Here is a 20,297-nt window from a genome sequence, read left to right on the forward strand (position 1 = left end):
CATGAGTCACCTCAACCAATACATTTTACCACCGAAATTCAAGATGGAAACGGCGAGATCAATCCGTCTTTCCATCCGGCGGGACGAGTATGCCGTCAGTCTAGATATGACAGACGCATATTTTCACGTCCCTATCCACCCCGCATCATGGAAATTTCTCCGATTCACTTACTGTGATGCGGTTTATCAGTTCCAGGTCCTACCCTTTGGCCTCAACATCAGCCCTTGGGCTTTTACCAAGGTTATGGATTGCATCGTCACCCTGTTCTGCTCAACTTCATCTACAGGGATGGCAGTGTACTTGGACGACATCCTCCAGAATCATATGGTAAGTTCTATTCTGCTCAAAGGCAGAAACGACCTTTTAGCACTTTTAGATCATCTAGGCTTTCTCGTGAACTGGAAAAAGTCCAATCTACATCCATCCCTGCATTTTGTCCATCTGGGTATGGAGTTTCTCACCGATCTGAATCTGGTACGGCTTCCTCGCGCTCGCGTAATCCGGATCGTCGAACTCGTCGAGTCCGTTTCCAACAGGACGTGGATTTCAGCGAGAGAATTCTTGCAACTCCTCAGATTATTCAGTGTGGTGGCGGACTTGATCCCACTTGGCTGTCTTTTTATGCGTCCCTTACAAATGATGTTACTGGCACAATGGCGCCCCTTTTCAAGTCTCCTCAATCAAACAATAATGATCACGCCCGAGATACGATCATTCCTGCGTCAGTGGCACAACCCCGGTTGGCCGTTTACGGGGATTCCTCTGGAGATGCCCCAAGCAGAGATAACGGTACGTACCGACGCCAGTAACTACGGTTGGGGTGCCCACCTGTTGCCGGACCGCTCCGGTGGCCTAGTGGTTAGAGCGTCCGCCTCGGATGCGGGAGGTCGTGGGTTCGATCCCCGGCCGAGTCATACCAGAGACTTAAAAAATGGTACTAACAGCTGCCTCGCTTGGCGTTCAGCATTAAGAGGTTAGTGTTAGGACTGGTCGGCCTGGTGTCAGGATAATGTGACTGGGTGGGACATCATGCTACATGTCTGCGGCATGATGCCCCAGTGCTAGACATCACTCTAAACTGCCACACTGCAGACATCGTAGTGATATGACTGAAAAATTGTTAAAGCTACGTTAAAAATCAAAAATCACATCACATCACATCACCTGTTGCCGGACTTCACTACAGTCAGCGGCACGTGGGAGCCAGGGGAGAGGCCTCTCCACATCAACCTTTTAGAAATGAGGGCTGTCATCAATGCCTTTCATTTCTGGAAGGATCAACTCTCAGGAAAAACTGTCCTCATTATGTCAGACAACTCTGTGGTGGTGACTTACCTCCTCAAACAAGGGGGCACCAAATCACCAGACCTGTGCATTCTGATCTGGCAGTTTCTACGTTGGTGCGACAACCTCCACATCAACGTACAAATCAGACACATTCCCGGCAGACTCAATGTCTAGGCCGACACTCTTTCCAGGAAAGGTCAAGTCATTCACACGGAATGGTCACTCCATCAATCAGTCTTTCTTCGGATTTGCACACTTTGGGGGTGTCCGATGATCGATCTTTTTGCGACAAGGTGGAATCGCAAGTTGCCCACCTTCATCTCTCCGGTTCCAGACCCAGAGGCTTGGGCCGTGGACGCTCTGTCAATCAGCTGGGAGGGGTTGTGGGCATTCGCCTACCCTCCTATGGTTTTGGTACCGAAAATAATCCAGAGGTTAAGGGGTCAGAACTGTTGGATGATTCTGATTGCCCCTTTCAGATGGAACAAGTCCTGGGTCACCGATCTACTCGATCTAGCGATAGATCTACCCAGGAAGATTCCAACCAGCCCAAATCTTCTCAAACAACCGCGGTCACAGGTGTTCCACCCCTGCCCGGACTGTCTCCTTCTTCACGCTTGGCTCTTGTCCGGGCAGCCTTGCGAGACAAACAATTTAAACCTTCAGTTGTGGAGAGAATCTCAAGAGCAAGAAGGCCCTCCACTCTGAATGCTTACAAGGGAAAGTGGCGTGTTTTCAGGGACTGGTGCCATATCAATAACATCGTCCCTTTGAGTGTCTCAATCCCTCAACTGGCCAACTTTTTTCTCTGGCTTTTCGAGGAGAAACAGTTGGCTCCAATTACTATCAAAGGCTACTGCTCCATGATATCAGACACATTCTGCCATCATGGTAGATGTGATATTGGGCATAACAAAGATCTATTAGATCGTTTAGACAATTTTGATTTCAATCAACCAAAATCCCTCACCCTGTTTCCAAAATGGAATCTGTCCTGGGTTTTAACATGGCTCAATTCAGACAAATTTGAACCTTTAGCCCACACTTCGTTAAAGCTACTATCATACAAAACATGTTTCTTGATAGCCTTAGCTTCAGCATGCAGGGTGAGCGAGTTACATGCCTTTTCCAGTGACCCGAACTTTCTTCAGTTCAGATCAGATGGTTCGGTGGTCATCCTGACGCAACCAGGCTTTGTAGCCAAAAATAGGTTACCATCCACTGGCAATCAAAGAACCGTCATTCGCTCGCTCTCTTCCATAGATAAGTCAAGAGCAGCAGCCATGCAAGATCCTGTTTGTGCACTCAAGCACTATTTAAAACGCACAGAGGCGTGTCAGGACACACGTAAGCGCCTCTTTCTTCTGGTCAAAGCTGGTAAATGGGATATCACCCCTCAAGCCCTTGCTTCATGGCTGAAGTGGGTTATATGCTCAGCGTACTCAGAGGTCTCACAAGATCAGAGTCACCTCATGAAGATTACAGCTCATGAGATTAGAGCAATCTCGGTGAGCCTGGCATTCAAACGCAATGTTTTGATCCGAGATATAATAGAAGCTGTTGGCTGGCATCAGAGTCAACCTTCTCCAGTTTTTATCTCAGAGATTTGGCTTCGCAGAGGCAAACCTTGAATCTGGTAGGTCCGGTGTCAGCAGCCCAGATGACCACCAGACCCATTTAAAATAATCAGCACAGCCTATCAGCTTCACTGGATTCGCCAGTGAAATTTCGTAAGTAAGAAGATTTCAGTAACTATCTTCTTGACCGTATATAGGGGTCACGTATCACATGACCCTAGGCTGTGTTGCTGATGAAATTAGGAGAACGGGTTATCGTTCAAATGGGGAATCCAGCCATCATTCCCTAGAAGGTACCCGGGGTGGAGGTAGGATGCTCAGCATTCCCATCTCTTATTACTTATTCTCCTAACGTTAATGTGATCGGGGAACGTATTTGAAGGAGAAAGCAAATTTTTAGTAAATTGTGTTTCTCCGAGAATACTTACCCGATCACATTACTTAAAAACCCTCCCAACCACCCCGCTATGTGAGCATCCTCGTATAATATATCGCTCAGCTTAAAAAACTAGTGACACCTGGCGGTGGTAAGGGGAGGTAAGGGGCAAGAGTTATTACTCTTTGGTCTATATGAGATAGACCGAAAAGACGAATTTTCGTCTTTTAGTAGGGCTGGATTCGAGAGGTAGCAGGCTTATATCCCTAACGTTAATGTGATCGGGTAAGTATTCTCAGAGAAACACAATTTACTAAAAATTTGCTTTCACCACTGCTCAGAATGTCGTCACCCTCATGCTTAGCTCATGTCAAGACAGCCTTGCAAGAGAAAGAGTTCAGACCTTTGATTGTGGAGAGAATCTTGTGAGCAAGAAGTCCCTCTTATCTGAAGCCTATAAGGGAAATTTACATGTTTCCAGTGACAGGTATAAAGTCAATCCCATTGTCCCTTTTAGTGCCTCAATCCCTTAAATAGCCAACTTTTTTATCTGGCTGTACAAGGAGACAAATTTGGCATCACTCACTATCAAATGCTACTGCTTCATGACACCAGACATATTCAGACATTATAACAGAGATACCAGTCATGATAAAGATACATCAGCCAGTATGGATATGAATAGACCAGAATGCCACAGTTTTCAAAACGGAATCTGTCCCGGGTGCTAGCATGGACCTTGTTCAAGATGTTATTATACTAAACCTGTTTCCTTAAAGCTTCAGCTTGCAGGGTGAGTGAGTTACAGTGCCCTTTCATTTGACCTGAACTACCAAACTACCTTCAGTTCAGATCAGACGGTTTGGTGATAAAGATGATACAACCAGGTTTCAAGACCAAGAAATGGTTCCCATCAGTGGGCAATCAGAGCCATCATATGCTATCCATAAATAAGTTGAGTGGCTGTTCAAGATCATGTCCACACCCTCTTGCACTACTTAAACTACACAGATTCAAGTAGTCATGGCAACTGCAAAAGACTCTTCTCCCTGCAAAGGCTGGGAAGCAGAATATCATCTCATGCTTGGCATACTCTCATGCCCTGTCTTCATGGCTTAAGTGGGTAAATATGCTTGGCATACTCTCTTAACCTGATCAAGCAGTTACAGGTCACATGACCATAGACTTGTTCCTTGTAAGGATACCTGAGGTATCAGTAGGATGCTCAGCATTCCCTTCACCTATTATCCTTTAGTTAATGTAATCAGGGAATGTACTCAAATGAGGAATCAAATTTTGTAGTAAATTTTGTTTCTCGCAAGAATACTAACCTGCTCACATTACTTGATTCCTCATTAGCAATTCACTAAACTTAAAACTGATGACACCTGGTGGTCGTATGGGTAGGTAAAGGGACAGAGCTACTGCCCTTTGTATGATATAGACAGAAAAGAGGAATTTAAATATGTTAGGAGGGCTGTAGTTGGGATGTAGCAGGCTTATATCCTGATGTCAGTGTCCTGAGGTAAGTATTCTTGGAGAAACTTAATTTACTAAAAATTTGCTTTCACTTGCTATACAGTGGCTAGCATATTACTGGTTGTATGATGTCTAGTAGTCTAGTATTTTACATGCTATACAATGGCATGTGTTTTTCTTGCTATAGTGGCTGGTGTTTTACTGGCTGTACAATGGCTAGTATTTTACTGGCTGCGCAATGGCTAGCATTTTACTGGCTGTACGATGGCTAGTATTTTACTGGCTGTATGATCTCTAGTATTTTACATACTATACAATGGCAGGTATTCTGCTTGCTATAGTGGCTGGTGTTTTACTGGCTGTACAATGGCTAGTATTTTACTGGCTGTAAGTCTAGTATTTTATTACCTGTATGATGGCAAGTGTTTTCTTGCTATTTTGGCTGATGTTTTACTGGCTGTGCAAGTTAAATTATAATAAATAAAATAATCAACATGTGCAGTGAAAATATTACAATATTTGCATCTTGAATCCTAAAACCACTGCATGCATTTGTTCCTAGCATTAGACATTAACTTAGGTAACTCTTCTCAACTAAAGGAGATATAACTCTGGATAGGCAAACCGCCTCATGCCACAATGTACTCAGTTATAATACTGGATAAAATCAGTAATCTCTTTGCCTTGAAAACTGCCTAATTTTTTTACAGTATTTGGTTTTGGGGTTGAATAGAATTATTGTTTTGTTCATTGTCTGCTTGGTATGGTTTGCAGAGAAATTAACTCGGTCTTTTTTGAGGGCATCAGAACACCAGAAACTGCTAATGCTCAAGTTGATTTTAAACCATGTTTCCACTATTTCACACCACAAAGACAAGATTCATAACTGCAAAGCATGCAAGATTCACCGTTTTGTGTAGATGGGTTTAGTTGGTGAACTTGAGGAGGGGAGGTAAGCAGTGACTGATGGTAAGGTAAAGCCATCTTCACTGCTGCAATGTTCAATCAGAATTTAACAGGCAAGGATGAATATTTCAGCGGAATCTCCTGCTACAAAAACAACAAGTAACATTAGCATGGTTCAGGTAAACAGTTTAAGGATTAGTTGCAATTCTAGTTCTTTGATGTTTCTGACAAGGAATGTTCATAAATTTTTACTTCCAGTGTATAAATCCAAAAAAGAAAGCAAAGAAGGGAGACAAATATAAAAATTCTGGCGCAGTAAGTATAAAATTTACTGAAGTTGCAGGATGGCTAAGATCTTTTCTGAGCTGAGTCTTTTATGAAACAGAATTAATTCTGCTTGTTTACTTTGAATTAAATATTCAGATTCGGTAGCTCTAATTTGCGTTAATGGATTGTGCCCACATTTTCACAGATTAAGGATCCTCATTAATACACAATACACAATATGAAAATCTGAGTCACACAGGTGTCATTTTCTGCAGAGTTGAGAATAAATTCTTATCAGTAAAATGTCTTTATTGAGAAATGTTTTATTTTTTTTTTAACCCATGTGTAGAGATATCTGCACGCAGTAGTTTGTGCAAGAGTTTGTATTAGGCCAAGAAAAAATATGTCTGTTTTGTATTGTACTAGTTATAAAATTAGGGTAAACAGTTTTTTTAATGTTTTTTTAAAAAATTATATATATTTAGTGGGGGGTTTTTAACATGGAAAAACTTGCTTGAATCGGCAATGTAAAACAGGGATGGTCAGCCACTACATTTCTTGTTTGGCCTTTAAAAAAGTGTTCATTTTCTTGCCTTGGTAAATGCCGTGAGTTTTTTTAATAAAAAATGTTCTTATTTGTTTATACAGTATAATCATTAATCTGTTTACAGGTTGAACTGATGAGCTGCAAAGTAGAGAGAGTATTTACATTTTTAGATTATGTCAGAGGAGGGTGAGTTTATATGTATTTCCCACTCTTTTTCTCATTGGGTTCACTTCACCAGCTCAATTTAACAATAACACCTATACAATTTGATTCTGTTGTTAGATGGGAGATGTGGTAGCTCTATTGGTAGTGCATTTGACTTGTAATTCAAGGGTCAAAGGTTTGATATCTGGCAAGGCCAGCCCAAGTAAGCTGTATGAGTGAGCCCTTGGGAAAAGCACCTAGCTCCCTTTTCCTCATAAGATATAGCCTACAAGGTGTTAAAAGAGCTGTTAAAACCATCACACCAAATCATCTATCTATCCTCTCTGATGCAGTAATATAAAATAAGTTCCTTATTATTTGAAAATGGTTCAGAAAACATTTTTTTAAATTTATGATTTGTAGCAACCACAAAATCAGCAACTATTTTACTTCAGCGAAAACATAAATATAACTTCAGTACTTGACACAAGCTTCCATAAATGCTGAATTTTGTATATGAAACTTAATATATAATATCCTCATACATGTAAATAATTAAAATCATTAAATACTTATATTCCACTTTTTATTTGTGAATCATTGTAACTGTAATTCCAGTGATAAATGTAGATTAAGGAATCCTTGTTTGAAGATTCACCATGTGGGGTGTTACAACTTCCAGTTTGATAGTTTAAGGAAAAATTGTTAAATGAATCACTGAGAAGCATTTTTGTACTGTATGTAATGATCATGGGACATTCATATTAGTGCATCTAGTTAAAGAAGAAACACAGTTATCTCTGATTTTCATTCTGCTGTTTGATGGTTTGAACTCGCATATATTATGCAACTATCCATTTTTAAAGCCATTTACATCCTGTCATGTTTTATCAGAAGCAATACTGGAAGCATATTACATACCTGTAACTTAAATAAACCTCTCCCTCAATAACTTGCACACATTGGGGTCCAAAAACATAGAATGCACTATAAGTGAGGGTGCGAGTTACTGAGGGACCTCCCAAAAATCTGCCATACATCCCGAAAACTACTGGGTTTTTTTTGGGGGGGGGAAACGGGGCTGTTTAATGATTAAATCCTTGTTTTACAATCACGTCAAGAATAATTGTTAATAAAGCGCTTTTTCCAATGAAGTTGTTCTTTATTCTGTATAAATTATGTTTATTTTTAAAATTTCCAACATCTGAAAGATTAATAACATGATTCCAACTGGTTTCAACAACCAACATGATGTGCAGAACCATTCATGTATTACGTCATGGCATTTTGTTTTGTTGATTAGTCTTGTTCCAGGAGTGTTATGGATAGTATTTTCCAAAGAAAGGATCGTCCAAGAAGGAAACCAGACTGACTGTTGATACACTACCAAACAAGATTCCTTTTATCATAAAAATGCAACGTCTATGTCGAAACTCAATTTTTTAATTGTTCAGTTAGTAAGATATTGATGCTGTGATTTCATTGCAAGTAACAGTGAAACTTATCGTCTTTGAAGATATCTCTACATGCGAAATCAGGAATTCTCTCAAACTGGTTTTCCCCACAATCATCCATATTGGTGAAATAAAGCTCTTTATTTTATGAAGTACTCATTTTGCTTGGTTGCCTTGCTATCTTTAATCTTTTAGGATTGATTAGGTTGATTTAAGGTAGTTTAATTAGATCACATACACAATAACATTTATGACAGTTTTTGATTGATTGACTGAAATGAGTTACCCGACATACGACTGGGGCCACTGGTTCGCATGTAGGATTTGTATGCCTTTTAACTTTTTTGTTAATTCCACCTACTTTGGCTCAAAAGACATAATTAATGTGATAATAGAAAAGGAGGCCCGATTTTTATTTAGTGCAGTAATACAACAAATGCTTCTACTAGTCAGATATCAAAATTCAGTCAGCACTTAACTAGGTTCTCAGAGAAATGCTCTTGGACATAGCTGTTATGGTAGATTGACATGTTTTACGTTAATTACAAGAGGACACATTGCACTAATGATGATTGCACTTAAAGGAACTAAAAGATGGAACTAGAACAAAAATTTCAGTTAATAAAAAAAGTATTTAATTGGCATTTATTTATTGAAGTATTGCCTCCTAGGCGTTAGTGACATTTTCATTGATCGAAATTTCCTTGAATATCGTTAATTACGGTGTATTAAGCATGTCGTTTGGAAAGAAAATTTAACAGATTTATGACTTCATTTTAAAGTTGATATTTCACAGTGTTGATTAAAATGTCCAGGTCCTAGCTACTGTTTTCGACGATAAAAAGAGCGATATATCAAAGTTTCTTTTACCAATTTTGATCGCAATTTTCTTCAAGTTCAACAAATAGGGATGAGTTTTGGGGTATTTTCTGATTTAAAATGGGATCCATGCCTGACCCCACGTTATAAGCAGGTTTGCGAGTTATCAGGGTGAGTTATCGAGGGAGTGGTGTATGGTCATTGGCTGACTGATTGACTAGCCAAAAATGTTTAACATATAGCATTTGCAGCTAAATTTGTAGATCTTTCTTTTCTTCTGATGAGAATAACCATTCATTAAATCCTTACTTTCTATTCATAATGTTAGTTAATGAATATAAATGAGGTTGGGATTAATGGAATTCTTGTACGGTTATCTTTCTTTCAGGACACAGCTCCACTGTACATTTGCTGTCGATTTTACTGCTTCAAATGGAGACCCCAAGTCACCCTCCTCACTTCACTACCTGAATCCTTACAACCCCAACCCATATGCCACTGCCCTCAGGGCTGTTGGGAATATCATTCAGGACTATGATTCGTAAGTTTTGTGTTTACTCATATCTGAGTACATCTAAATTATTTTGTGAGCTTAAATGATTCATTGGTTAAGGTGTTGGACTTGTGACCAGAAAGGTATTGGTTCATTTCCCACCACTGTATTGGCCTGGATCGGCTACCATCATATCTTCTTGGATAAGGAACTTTGCTCTGTTTGCCTTGGCATAATTTAACTTTCAGAGTGTTGCAGTGCTGTAAATTGCATGTCCAAAGATTTAAATGTGCCCAGCTGTGAACAGTGCAGACTTGATCTGCTGTCAGTTTGCTCTGGGGAGCTAGGGTCTGTTGATTTCTTCTACCACTTTATGATTTCAGGCAAAGTCTGTAATCCCTGATCTTACAGCAAATTGTTCTGTGTTAGATCTGGATCTTTGTTTTCATAGTTGAATATTTATTAAACACTGATTAATATGCATGCTTCGTCTGAGTATATTCTAGTATGCACAATTGCAGGAGTCACAGTAATTGATAAAATATGATGCAGTAAAACCAAATTTGCACCAACTTTTGTTTCTTCATTTAATCATTCAGAATGTTCACTCCTTTTTTCAAATGGAGGAGATATTCACCTGCCTCAACTAAATTTTCAGTTCTAGAATAGACCCGCTCCCAACAGTTCACAATCTCTGAAAATACATCAGTGCCATAACTATTTTGTACCTAGGTCATCTAAGCTTTAGTTAATAGTCACCCTGGATTGGTATGCTATAACTATGAATAGTTCTTACTAGTGTTCCATGTATTGAAATCCCATCAGAGGAAGCTGACTAAGATTATGCCAATCAGACATGTTACATTGCAAGGTTATTGGTACATTATGATGTGCTAACTTTTAATGTGATGAGCCTTGTTTTTCTCTTTTGAATACATTCCATGATCACATTACTGTTAGGACAATAAGCTTGCTACCTCCCAAATCCAGCCTTCTTGAAAACTGATGAAAACTTTGTCTTATCTGTGAATTATATAGATGAAGAAAGATGTTTAGTCTCATATAACATGTTAAATATTCATCCTAAGATGGCATCAGTAATTAGCATATTGGAGGAATGTCACATTGGTCTCTCCATCAAAATAGACAGACAATAGCATCTTGCATGAGTTACAGGCATTTTGATTGGTACAAGAAGCAATGACAGTTACTAAATTCAGAACATATTTTACATTTTTCACAGTCCATTGATAATTAGGACTTTATAGACAAGTGTTCCCCCGACCCATTTTGTATGATCTTTTTCTAGCAAATTGCCAAATTGTTTTTCAACATTTTTTATTATTTTACCAGAGACAAGTTGTTCCCAGCTTTAGGATTCGGTGCCAGATTACCTCCTGATGGGGTTGTTTCACACGAATTTGCCTTGGTAAGAATTCTGTTCAGTGTCTAAGTATTCTGTAATGTATGTCTTTTCACTGAAATACCATTGGGAAAAATAAAAAAATGTGGTTTCTTATTGAGAAAAACTTAATTGCACTAAAGTCTCTTTAAAAAAAATTGTGCCATAACCTATTTTGTATATGGATAGTGTAATTCCTTCCTTGCATTGATTCTTTAGTTCCTTCCTTGCATTGCTTTTTTGTGTGAAAAATTCATTATATGCACACAGATAAATGGATATATGTATTGGTTTACAAAATAACAAGATCCTCACAATATTGATCCACAAAAGGTACAAAGGTTTGGAGAAAGCTTCATTTGAATTTGACAGGCCATATATTTCAGAATTTTCGTGTGTCCAAGCATTGTTAGTACACTTGTTGTATAAAAAAGGCAAAAGCAACCACCTTGTGTTCATTTTATGGCTGATGCAACATCTTGTAATGATGATGTTTATAATTATTGATCATAAAAAAGTTGTAATTACTGTACTGATTAAACATGGAGCCTTTCAGTAGAATTAGTATATATCCTTTAATGCAGAAGTAAGTCATATTTGAAAAGGTTGAAATGAAGTAGGCCTTTAATGCAGAAGTAAGTGATATTTGTGATGGTTGTAATGAAACATGGCCTTAAATGCAAAACTAAGTGATATTTGGAATGGTTGTAATGAAGATGGCCATTAATGCAGAAGTAAGTGATATTTAAAAAGGTTGTAATGAAGATGGCCATTAATGCAGAAGTAAGTGATATTTAGAAAGGTTGTAATGAAGAAGGCCTTTAATACAAGTAAGTGATATTTAAAAAGGTTGTAATGAAGAAGGCCTTTAATGCAGAAGTAAGTAATATTTGAGATGGGCGTAATGAAGCATGGCAACTGACCAAGATTCTTCTTTGTTTTATAATTAGCGAAAACTTGATTTCAGAATGGTAATCCTGTGAATCCATATTGTAATGGGATTGATGGTGTACTTGATGCATACAACAAGGCCCTCTACTCTGTGCAGTTGTATGGACCCACTAATTTTGCCCCCTGTATTAATCATGTTGCCAAGTAAGTTGTGAACTTCTTCCATTACAACATTTTGACTTCTACAGCATTTTCAAGTATACATTTTAAGGTAGTCTGCATTTGATGCATCAACATATGCACAGCTCAGGATGTATTCATCGCATTTTGACATCATGTCAGATTTAAAATTGTCATTTTTCCATATCATTACATTTTGACATCATCATATCAGATGTAAATGATGTGATCATTACATTTTGACATCATCAAATCAGATGTAAAATGATGTGATCATTACATTTTGACATCATCATATCAGATGTAAAATGATGTGATCATTCCATTTTGACATCATATCAGATGTAAAATGATGTGATCTTTCCATTTTGACATCATCTCGGATGTAAAATGATGTGATCATTACATTTTGACATCATATTGGATGTAAAATGATGTGATCATTCCATTTTGACATCATATCGGATGTAAAATGATGTGATCATTCCATTTTGACATCATATCAGATGTAAAATGATGTGATCATTCCATTTTGACATCATGGATGTAAAATGATGTGATCATTCCATTTTGACATCATATCGGATGTAAAATGATGTGATCATTCCATTTTGACATCATCTCGGATGTAAAATGATGTGATCATTACATTTTGACATAGTATTGGATGTAAAATGATGTGATCATTCCATTTTGACATCATATCGGATGTAAAATGATGTGATCATTCCATTTTGACATCATATCGGATGTAAAATGATGTGATCATTCCATTTTGACATCATATCGGATGTAAAATGATGTGATCATTACATTTTGACATCGTCATATCAGATGTAAAATGATGTGATCATTCCATTTTGACATCATATCGGATGTAAAATGATGTGATCATTTCATTTTTACATCATCATATCAGATCTAAAATGATGTGATCATTACATTTTGAAATCATCATATCAGATGTAAAATTATGTGATCATTTCATTTTTACATCATCATATCAGATGTAAAATGATGTTGCAACTTCTGTCTCTTACTAAATAATGAAAACATACAGTTTTATCCATCATAGTCATAGCTGTGTTGGATTGCATTGAACCATAGCTGTGTTGGATTGCACACAGTCACAGCTGTGTTGGATTGCATTGAACCATAGCTGTGTTGGATTGCACAGTCATAGCTGTGTTGGATTGCACCAAACCATAGCTGTGTTGGATTGCACAGAGTCATAGCTATGTTGGATTGCATTGAACCATATCTGTGTTGGATTGCACAGAGTCATAGCTGTGTTGGATTGCATTGAACCATAGCTGTATTGGATTGCACAGTCATAGCTGTGTTGGATTGCATTGAACCATAGCCGTGTTGGATTGCACAGAGTCATAGCTGTGTTGGATTGCATGGAGCCATAGCTGTATTGGATTGCACAGAGTCATAGCTGTGTTGGATTGCATTGAACCATAGCTGTGTTGGATTGCATTGAACCATAGCTGTGTTAGAAAGCATGGAGTCATAGCTGTGTTAGAGTGCATGGAGTCATAGCTGTGATGGATTGTACAGAGTCATGGCTGTGCTGAATTGCAGTCATAGTTGTGTTGGATTGCATTGAACCATAGCTGTGTTGGATTGCATGGAGCCATAGCTGTGTTAGATTGCATGGAGCCATATATGCGTATTGGATTGAATGGAGTCATAGCTGTGTTTGGATTGCATGGAGCCATAGCTGTGTTGGATTGCATGGAGCCATAGCTGTGTTGGATTGCATGGAGCCCTATCTTTGTTAGATTACATGGAGCCATATACATGTATTGGACTGAATGGAGCCATAGCTGTGTTTGGTTTGCATGGAGCCATAGCTGTGTTTGGATTGCATGAAACCATAGCTGTGTTAGATTACATGAAACCATAGCTGTGTTGGATTGCACAGAGTCATAGCTGTGTTGGATTGCATTGAACCATAGCTGTCTTTGGATTGCATTGAGCCATAGCTGTGTTTGGATTGCATGGAGCCATAGCTGTGTTTGAATTATATTGAGCCATAGCTTTGTTTGGATTGCATGGAGCCATAGCTGTTGTGTTGTGTTGGATTGCATGGAGCCTTAGCTGCTATGTTTGGATTGCATGGAGCCATAGCTGTTGTGTTGTGTTGGATTGCCTGGAGCCTTAGCTGCTGTGTTTGGATTGCATGGTGCCATAGCTATGTTTTGGATTGCATGGAGCCATAGCTGTGTTTGAATTTTGCATGGAGCCATAGCTGTGTTTGGATTGCATGGAGCCATTGCTGTGTTTTGATTGCATGGAGCCATAGCTGTGTTTGGATTGCATGGAGCCATAGCTGTGTTTGGATTGCAAGAAGCTATATATGTATTGGATTGCATGGAGCCATAGATGTGTTTGGAATGCATGGAGCCATTTGTGTGTATAGGATTGAATGGAGTCATTTACGTGTATTGGATTGACTGGAGCCATAGGTGTATTGGATTGAAGGAGCCATAGCTGTGTTTGGGTTGCATGGAGTCATAGCTTTGTTTGGACTGCAATGAGCCATAGCTGTGCTTGGATTGCATGGAGCCATTGCTGTGTTTGATTGCATGGAGCCATTGCTGTGTTTTGATTGCATGGAGCCATTGCTGTGTTTGGATTGCATGGAGCCATAGCTTTGTTTGGACTGCAATGAGCCATAGCTGTGCTTGGATTGCATGGAGCCATTGCTGTGTTTGGATTGCATGGAGCCATGGCTGTGTTTGGATTGCATGGAGCCATAGCTGTGTTTGGATTGCAAGAAGCTATACATGTATTGGATTGCATGGAGCCATAGCTGTGCTTGGATTGCATGGAGCCATTGCTGTGTTTGGATTGCATGGAGCAGTAGCTATGTTTGGATTGAATTAATCATGGCTATTTTTAAACGAGTTAAATACTGCAACATTTCACAAACATTCATCCTGTTTGTATATAATGTATTCAAATACAAACAGCACAGGCTCTGTTTATTTTGTTTATCACACTCAAATACAAACAGTACTGGCTCAGATTATTTTTATATATATTTTTTTTTACCGCTCCAGTGGCATAGTGGTTAGAGTGTCCATCTTGGATGCAGGAGGTTGTGGATTTGAACCCCGGCCCAGTCATACCAAAGATTTACAAAAATGATATTAACAGCTGCCGCACTTGGCGCTCAGCATTAAGAGGTTAGTGTTAGGACTGGTCGGCCTGGTGTCAGGATAATGTGACTGGGTGGGACATGATGCTACATGTCTGTGGCATGTTGCCCCAGTGCTAGACATCACTATAAACTGTGACATCGTAGTGACATGACTGAAAAATTGCTAAAGCTACGTTAAAAATCTAAATCACACACACAAACACTCTGATTATTTTCTTTATCACACTTGTGTATAATGCACTCAAATATAAACAGTACAAGCTCTGATTATTTTGTTTATCACACTTGTGTATAATGCACTCAAATACAAACAGTATAGGCTTTGATTATTTTGTTTGTCACACTTGTGTATAATGCACTCAAATACAAACAATACAAACTCGGATTATTTTGTTTATCACACTTGTGTATAATGCACTCAAATACAAACAGTAACAGGCTTTGATTATTTTGTTTGTCACACTTGTTAATAATGCGCTCAAATACAGACAGTACAGGCTTTGATTATTTTGTTTATCACACTTGTGTATATATGTACTCAAATACAAACAGTACAAACTCTGATTATATCATTTATCACACGTGTGTATTATGCACTCAAATACAAACAGTACAAACTCTGATTATTTTGTTTATTACACTTATGTATAATGCTCTCAAATACAAACAGTACAAACTGATTATTTTGTTTATCACACTTGTGTATAATTCTCAAATACAGACAGTACAGGCTTTGATTATTTTGTTTATTACTCTTATGTATAATGCTCTCAAATACAAACAGTACAAACTGATTATTTTGTTTATCACACTTGTGTATAATTCTCAAATACAGACAGTACAGGCTTTGATTATTTTGTTTATCACACTTGTGTATATATGTACTGAAATACACACAGTACAAACTCTGATTATATCGTTTATCACACGTGTGTATAATGCACTCAAATACAAACAGTACAAACTCTGATTATATCGTTTATCACACGTGTGTATAATGCACTCAAATAAAAACAGTACAAACTCTGATTATATCGTTTATCACACTTATGTATAATGCTCTCAAATACAAACAGTACAGACTGATTATTTTGTTTATCACACTTGTGTATAATTCTCAAATACAGGCAGTACGGGCTCAGATGTTTTATTATTTTAAAGTGTGTAGGCACATCAGGTCCATCACTGTTTACTTACAAGCATAAGTAGAATGGTGCATTATGTAACAGCATAGATCCTGATCTTCTGTTGTATATTATGCAATATCATCCTGATCTGCTGGTATGCATTATGTAATAACAGATCCTGATCTGCTGGTGTGCATTATGTAATAACAGATCCTGATCTGCTGGTGTGCATCATGTAATAACAGATCCTGATCTGGTGGTGTGCATTATGTAATAGATCCTGATCTGCTGGTGTGCATTATGTAATAACAGATCCTGATCTGCTGGTGTGCATTATGCGATAACAGATCCTGATCTGCTGGTGTGTATTATGCAATAACAGATCCTGATCTGCAGGTGTGTATTATGTAATAACAGATCCTAATCTGCTGGTGTACATTATGCCATAACAGATCCTGGTCTGCTGGTGTGCATTATGCAATAACATATCCTGATCTGCTGGTGTGCATTATGTAATAACAGAACTATATCTGCTGTTGTGCATTATGTAATAACAGACCCTGATCTGCTGGTGTGCATTATGTAATAGATCCTGATCGGCTCGTTCACATTATGTAATAACAGATCCTGATCTGCTGATGTGCATTATGCCATAACAGATCCTGATCTGTTGGTGTGCATTATGTAATAACAGAACCAGATCTGTTGTTGTGTATTATGTAATAACATATCCTGATTTGCTGGTGTGCTTTATGTAGTAACAGATCCTGATCTGCTGGTGTGCATTATGCAATAACAGATGCTGATCTGCTGGTGTGCATTATGTAATAACAGATCCTGATCTGCTGGTGTGCATTATGCAATAACAGATCCTGATCTGCTGGTGTGCATTATGTAACAACAGATCCTGATCTGCTGGTGTGCATTATGTAACAACATAGATCCTGATCTTTTGTCCATTATGTAATAAGAGATCCTGGTCTGCTAGTGTCCATTATGTAATAACATGTTTGGATCTGATCTTGTCCATTGTTTAACAGTATAGATCCTAATCCTGTAGTGCATTATATAATAAGATATGTGTAGATTTGCTGGTGTGAATTACATTTATTCAGAGTCTGTGTTGTTTGCATTTGTGTTGGTATCATGCAGAAGCATATGGGATCATTATTTTTAAAGTATTCTATGTTTTTATATAGGATTTGGACTTTCATTTTATTGTATGTAAACTAACTGTATTACAATTCTGTCTGTAAGCTCTAGATTACTATATTAAATATAACTGAATCATACTTTAAATGTATTTACCCTTCTAGAATGACAATTATATATCAAATGATGCCTGCATGGCTGTAGCATCTTTACATCAAAGCCTGGTAGAAAATAACAATTATGTTGAATCTGAATTTAGTCATTGACTTTGCTGTGGGGCATAGTTTTACTTCAGAATTGTTGAAATAATTGGGTTATAACAAAAGTGGTATAAATTAAAGTTTGTGTGGTTGTAAAAAGTGGGAAAAAGTGAAATAACATTGACATTTCCACCAGAGGTGGTGGCAACAGCTTCAACATTTGGTAAAGGTTTTGAGTCAAACATTTTCATTTGCATATATTTCTTAAACCCCTTGAAACATTTTTATACTCAAATCATAAAAATGTCAATAAATTTATTATGTGATGCATTCATTGCCCCTTTGACCTTGTAGTCAAGGTCACAATCTTAGAAAATGTGTGATGGTTATGGTAGGTTTTTTTTTCTTCATTTGCTGACATTTCCTAAATCCTTGAATTTTGCTCATATTTAGGATAAATCATTATGAAGCTAAGACTTTTCGTTCTGCAACATGCTTGCTCTAGCTTTTGACCCTTGGGGTCAAGGTCACACATTTTACAACAATTTTTTGGTCATGGACTCAATATGCATACCCTGACCTTTAATCAGGATGTAGCAACCAGGAAATATTGGCTAGTTTTTTTTATTAACAGAAAGCATGATTGTGTTAGTCGACTGTTTGCACACGAGCATACCAAGTACATCTTACCAATTAGAGTTTCTGAAACAACACTTCTGATGACCAGACTGCAGGAGTACTAATTATTTTGCAACTATAGAGGGCATGCAACAGTTTGCCAGTTGGAAACTGATGTTGAAATAGTTTGAGTGTTTCTCCATTCTATGGTCTTTATTTATGAAGAATAAACATATATCATTCAGAATGTTACATATGTGGTACATTGAGTTGAAATGTTCATAAAATTCTTACTAGCAAATATTCTTCTTGTATTGTGCACCATTTGAACTATGTTACATTTTCTCAGTGCCAGTAGCTTCTCGAGGGTCGGTGGTTCTTTCTGGGGATTTCCCGGTTTCTTCCTCCACCATTAATACTGGCCGCAATGTATAGCCTATCGCGTACTGAAAAATGGCGTTAAACCCTACAACAACAACAACAACAACATTTTCTCAGAGAAGTTATCATTACTTTGACAATATCTGGTTTCAGAGTCATATAGGATTCTGTAATTTGTTTTAATAAAGCATCCATGTGGCAATAACTTTATTTCATTATAGCTTTCAAGGCAGTTTACAAACAAATACATTTTGCAGGTAAGAAAGGCATTTAACTGTGTTATAACTAGTTCTGTCCTTTATTATAAATCAAATACTCCGAGAATTGCAGGCAGTATGTTTCTAATGCTATTTATATGACATTTTTAAAACAAAAATTGTGGGTGTCCCAAGCTGGATTTCAAATGATTCTGAGAATTACAGATTGTCCCTGCGTGGTCATGGAGAACCATGGGATGAATTGCATCTCCATGCAGGATTTAAATGAAAAAGCTGGTTTTAAGTTGGTTATTGCTGTCACTATCTTACATGTTAATAACTTTATTATGTATTTTAATTTTGTGTTATTAGGTTTGCTGGAGCAAGAAAAAATGGTGAAGATTATTTCATATTATTAATAATAACAGATGGAATTATTACAGATATGCCTCAAACATGTGAGGCCATTGTTAATGTAAGTATATTTCTGATATCACCTCACTTTTTTCATTAGGCTATCATTTAATAAAGAGATGCTGACAGGCCATGGAAATGTGGGTGCCTCACAAAAATGTTGGAGATTCATACAGCTTTTTAAACTCATTGGGAGCAGATTGCTAAAAGTTATATGCGGTTCCCATGATTTCTCATATCCAATGCACGATTTTTTAATTTGTTTTTAATTAGGCTGATTATATCATCGTTTTGCTGTTCCTCTATGATCATAATTAGTAATAAGGATACAAATGAGGACTTTGTGTAGTGCCTAATCTTTAGAAGCTCTAAGTGCTTTGCAACGTTAGACAACACCTTTAACATAAAAAATAAAAAATAAAAAAAGACATATAATGATATGATTACAAAAAACAAACACCATGAAATTAGAAAACATAAAAAACATACTGAAAATACTTAAGGTTGGAAACATTATTAGGTTTTTAAGTTTGTTCTTGCAGTCGAAATAAGTGAGTTTTAAGAGCACTCTTGAATGGGATCCCTGTGTCTTTGTGTCCAAGTTCAGTGGGCAATTCATTCCACTCTGCTGGGCCCTGGTATGCAAAAGAACGTTGTCCATAAGACTTCGTTTTCATAGTGGGAATAATGAGTATATGATTGTCAGAAGAGGTGTGTAAGTATCTTGCTGGTGTGTACACATGGGTGAGGTCAGATAGGTATGTTGGATTGGAGTCCATCAGTGAAACGTAGCACAGAGAACAAATTTTGTGTTTGATTCTGGATCGAATGGAAAGCCAGTGTAGGGTACAGAGCAGCGGGAAGGTGTGCTCTGATCGTGGTACTCTTAGGTTAATCCGAGCAGCTTTGAACTTTTTGAATTTTCTGAAGTAGTATTGAGATGTACCAGAGAGAACTGTGTTACAATAGTCCAGTCTTGAAAGTACTAATGAACACACAAGTGTTTTAGTGGTATCAGCTGAAAGATATTTGCGAATGGAGCTGATGCGTCTCAGCTCAAGATATGCAGCCTTGCATATGTTCATGACGTGTTGGTGCATTGTGAGAATACTGTCCAGAGTAACACCTAGGTTTCCTACTGATTGTGAATTTAATGTTGGTATTGCTGATATTTATTCGTTTTAGATAAAGGATGTGAATGAGAAAGTCTTTG

General features: G+C 37.8%; 1 protein-coding gene across 1 annotated transcript in view; it reads left to right on the forward strand.

Moving 5' to 3' along the window:
* The window catches only part of LOC149788564 (copine-8-like), a 95,155-nt gene that overhangs the window by 44,875 nt on the left and 29,983 nt on the right, over positions 1 to 20,297 (forward strand). Inside the window, exons 13-18 of the mRNA XM_089974602.1 lie at positions 5,885 to 5,941; positions 6,565 to 6,626; positions 9,246 to 9,398; positions 10,704 to 10,779; positions 11,720 to 11,847; positions 19,043 to 19,145. Coding sequence (XP_089830728.1) covers positions 5,885 to 5,941; positions 6,565 to 6,626; positions 9,246 to 9,398; positions 10,704 to 10,779; positions 11,720 to 11,847; positions 19,043 to 19,145 — 579 coding nt within the window. The remainder of the gene's footprint in view (positions 1 to 5,884; positions 5,942 to 6,564; positions 6,627 to 9,245; positions 9,399 to 10,703; positions 10,780 to 11,719; positions 11,848 to 19,042; positions 19,146 to 20,297) is intronic.

This window comes from Sinohyriopsis cumingii, chromosome 11, assembly GCF_028554795.1.
Source record: "Sinohyriopsis cumingii isolate HCF-2022 chromosome 11, ASM2855479v2, whole genome shotgun sequence".
Lineage (NCBI taxonomy): Eukaryota > Metazoa > Mollusca > Bivalvia > Unionida > Unionidae > Sinohyriopsis > Sinohyriopsis cumingii.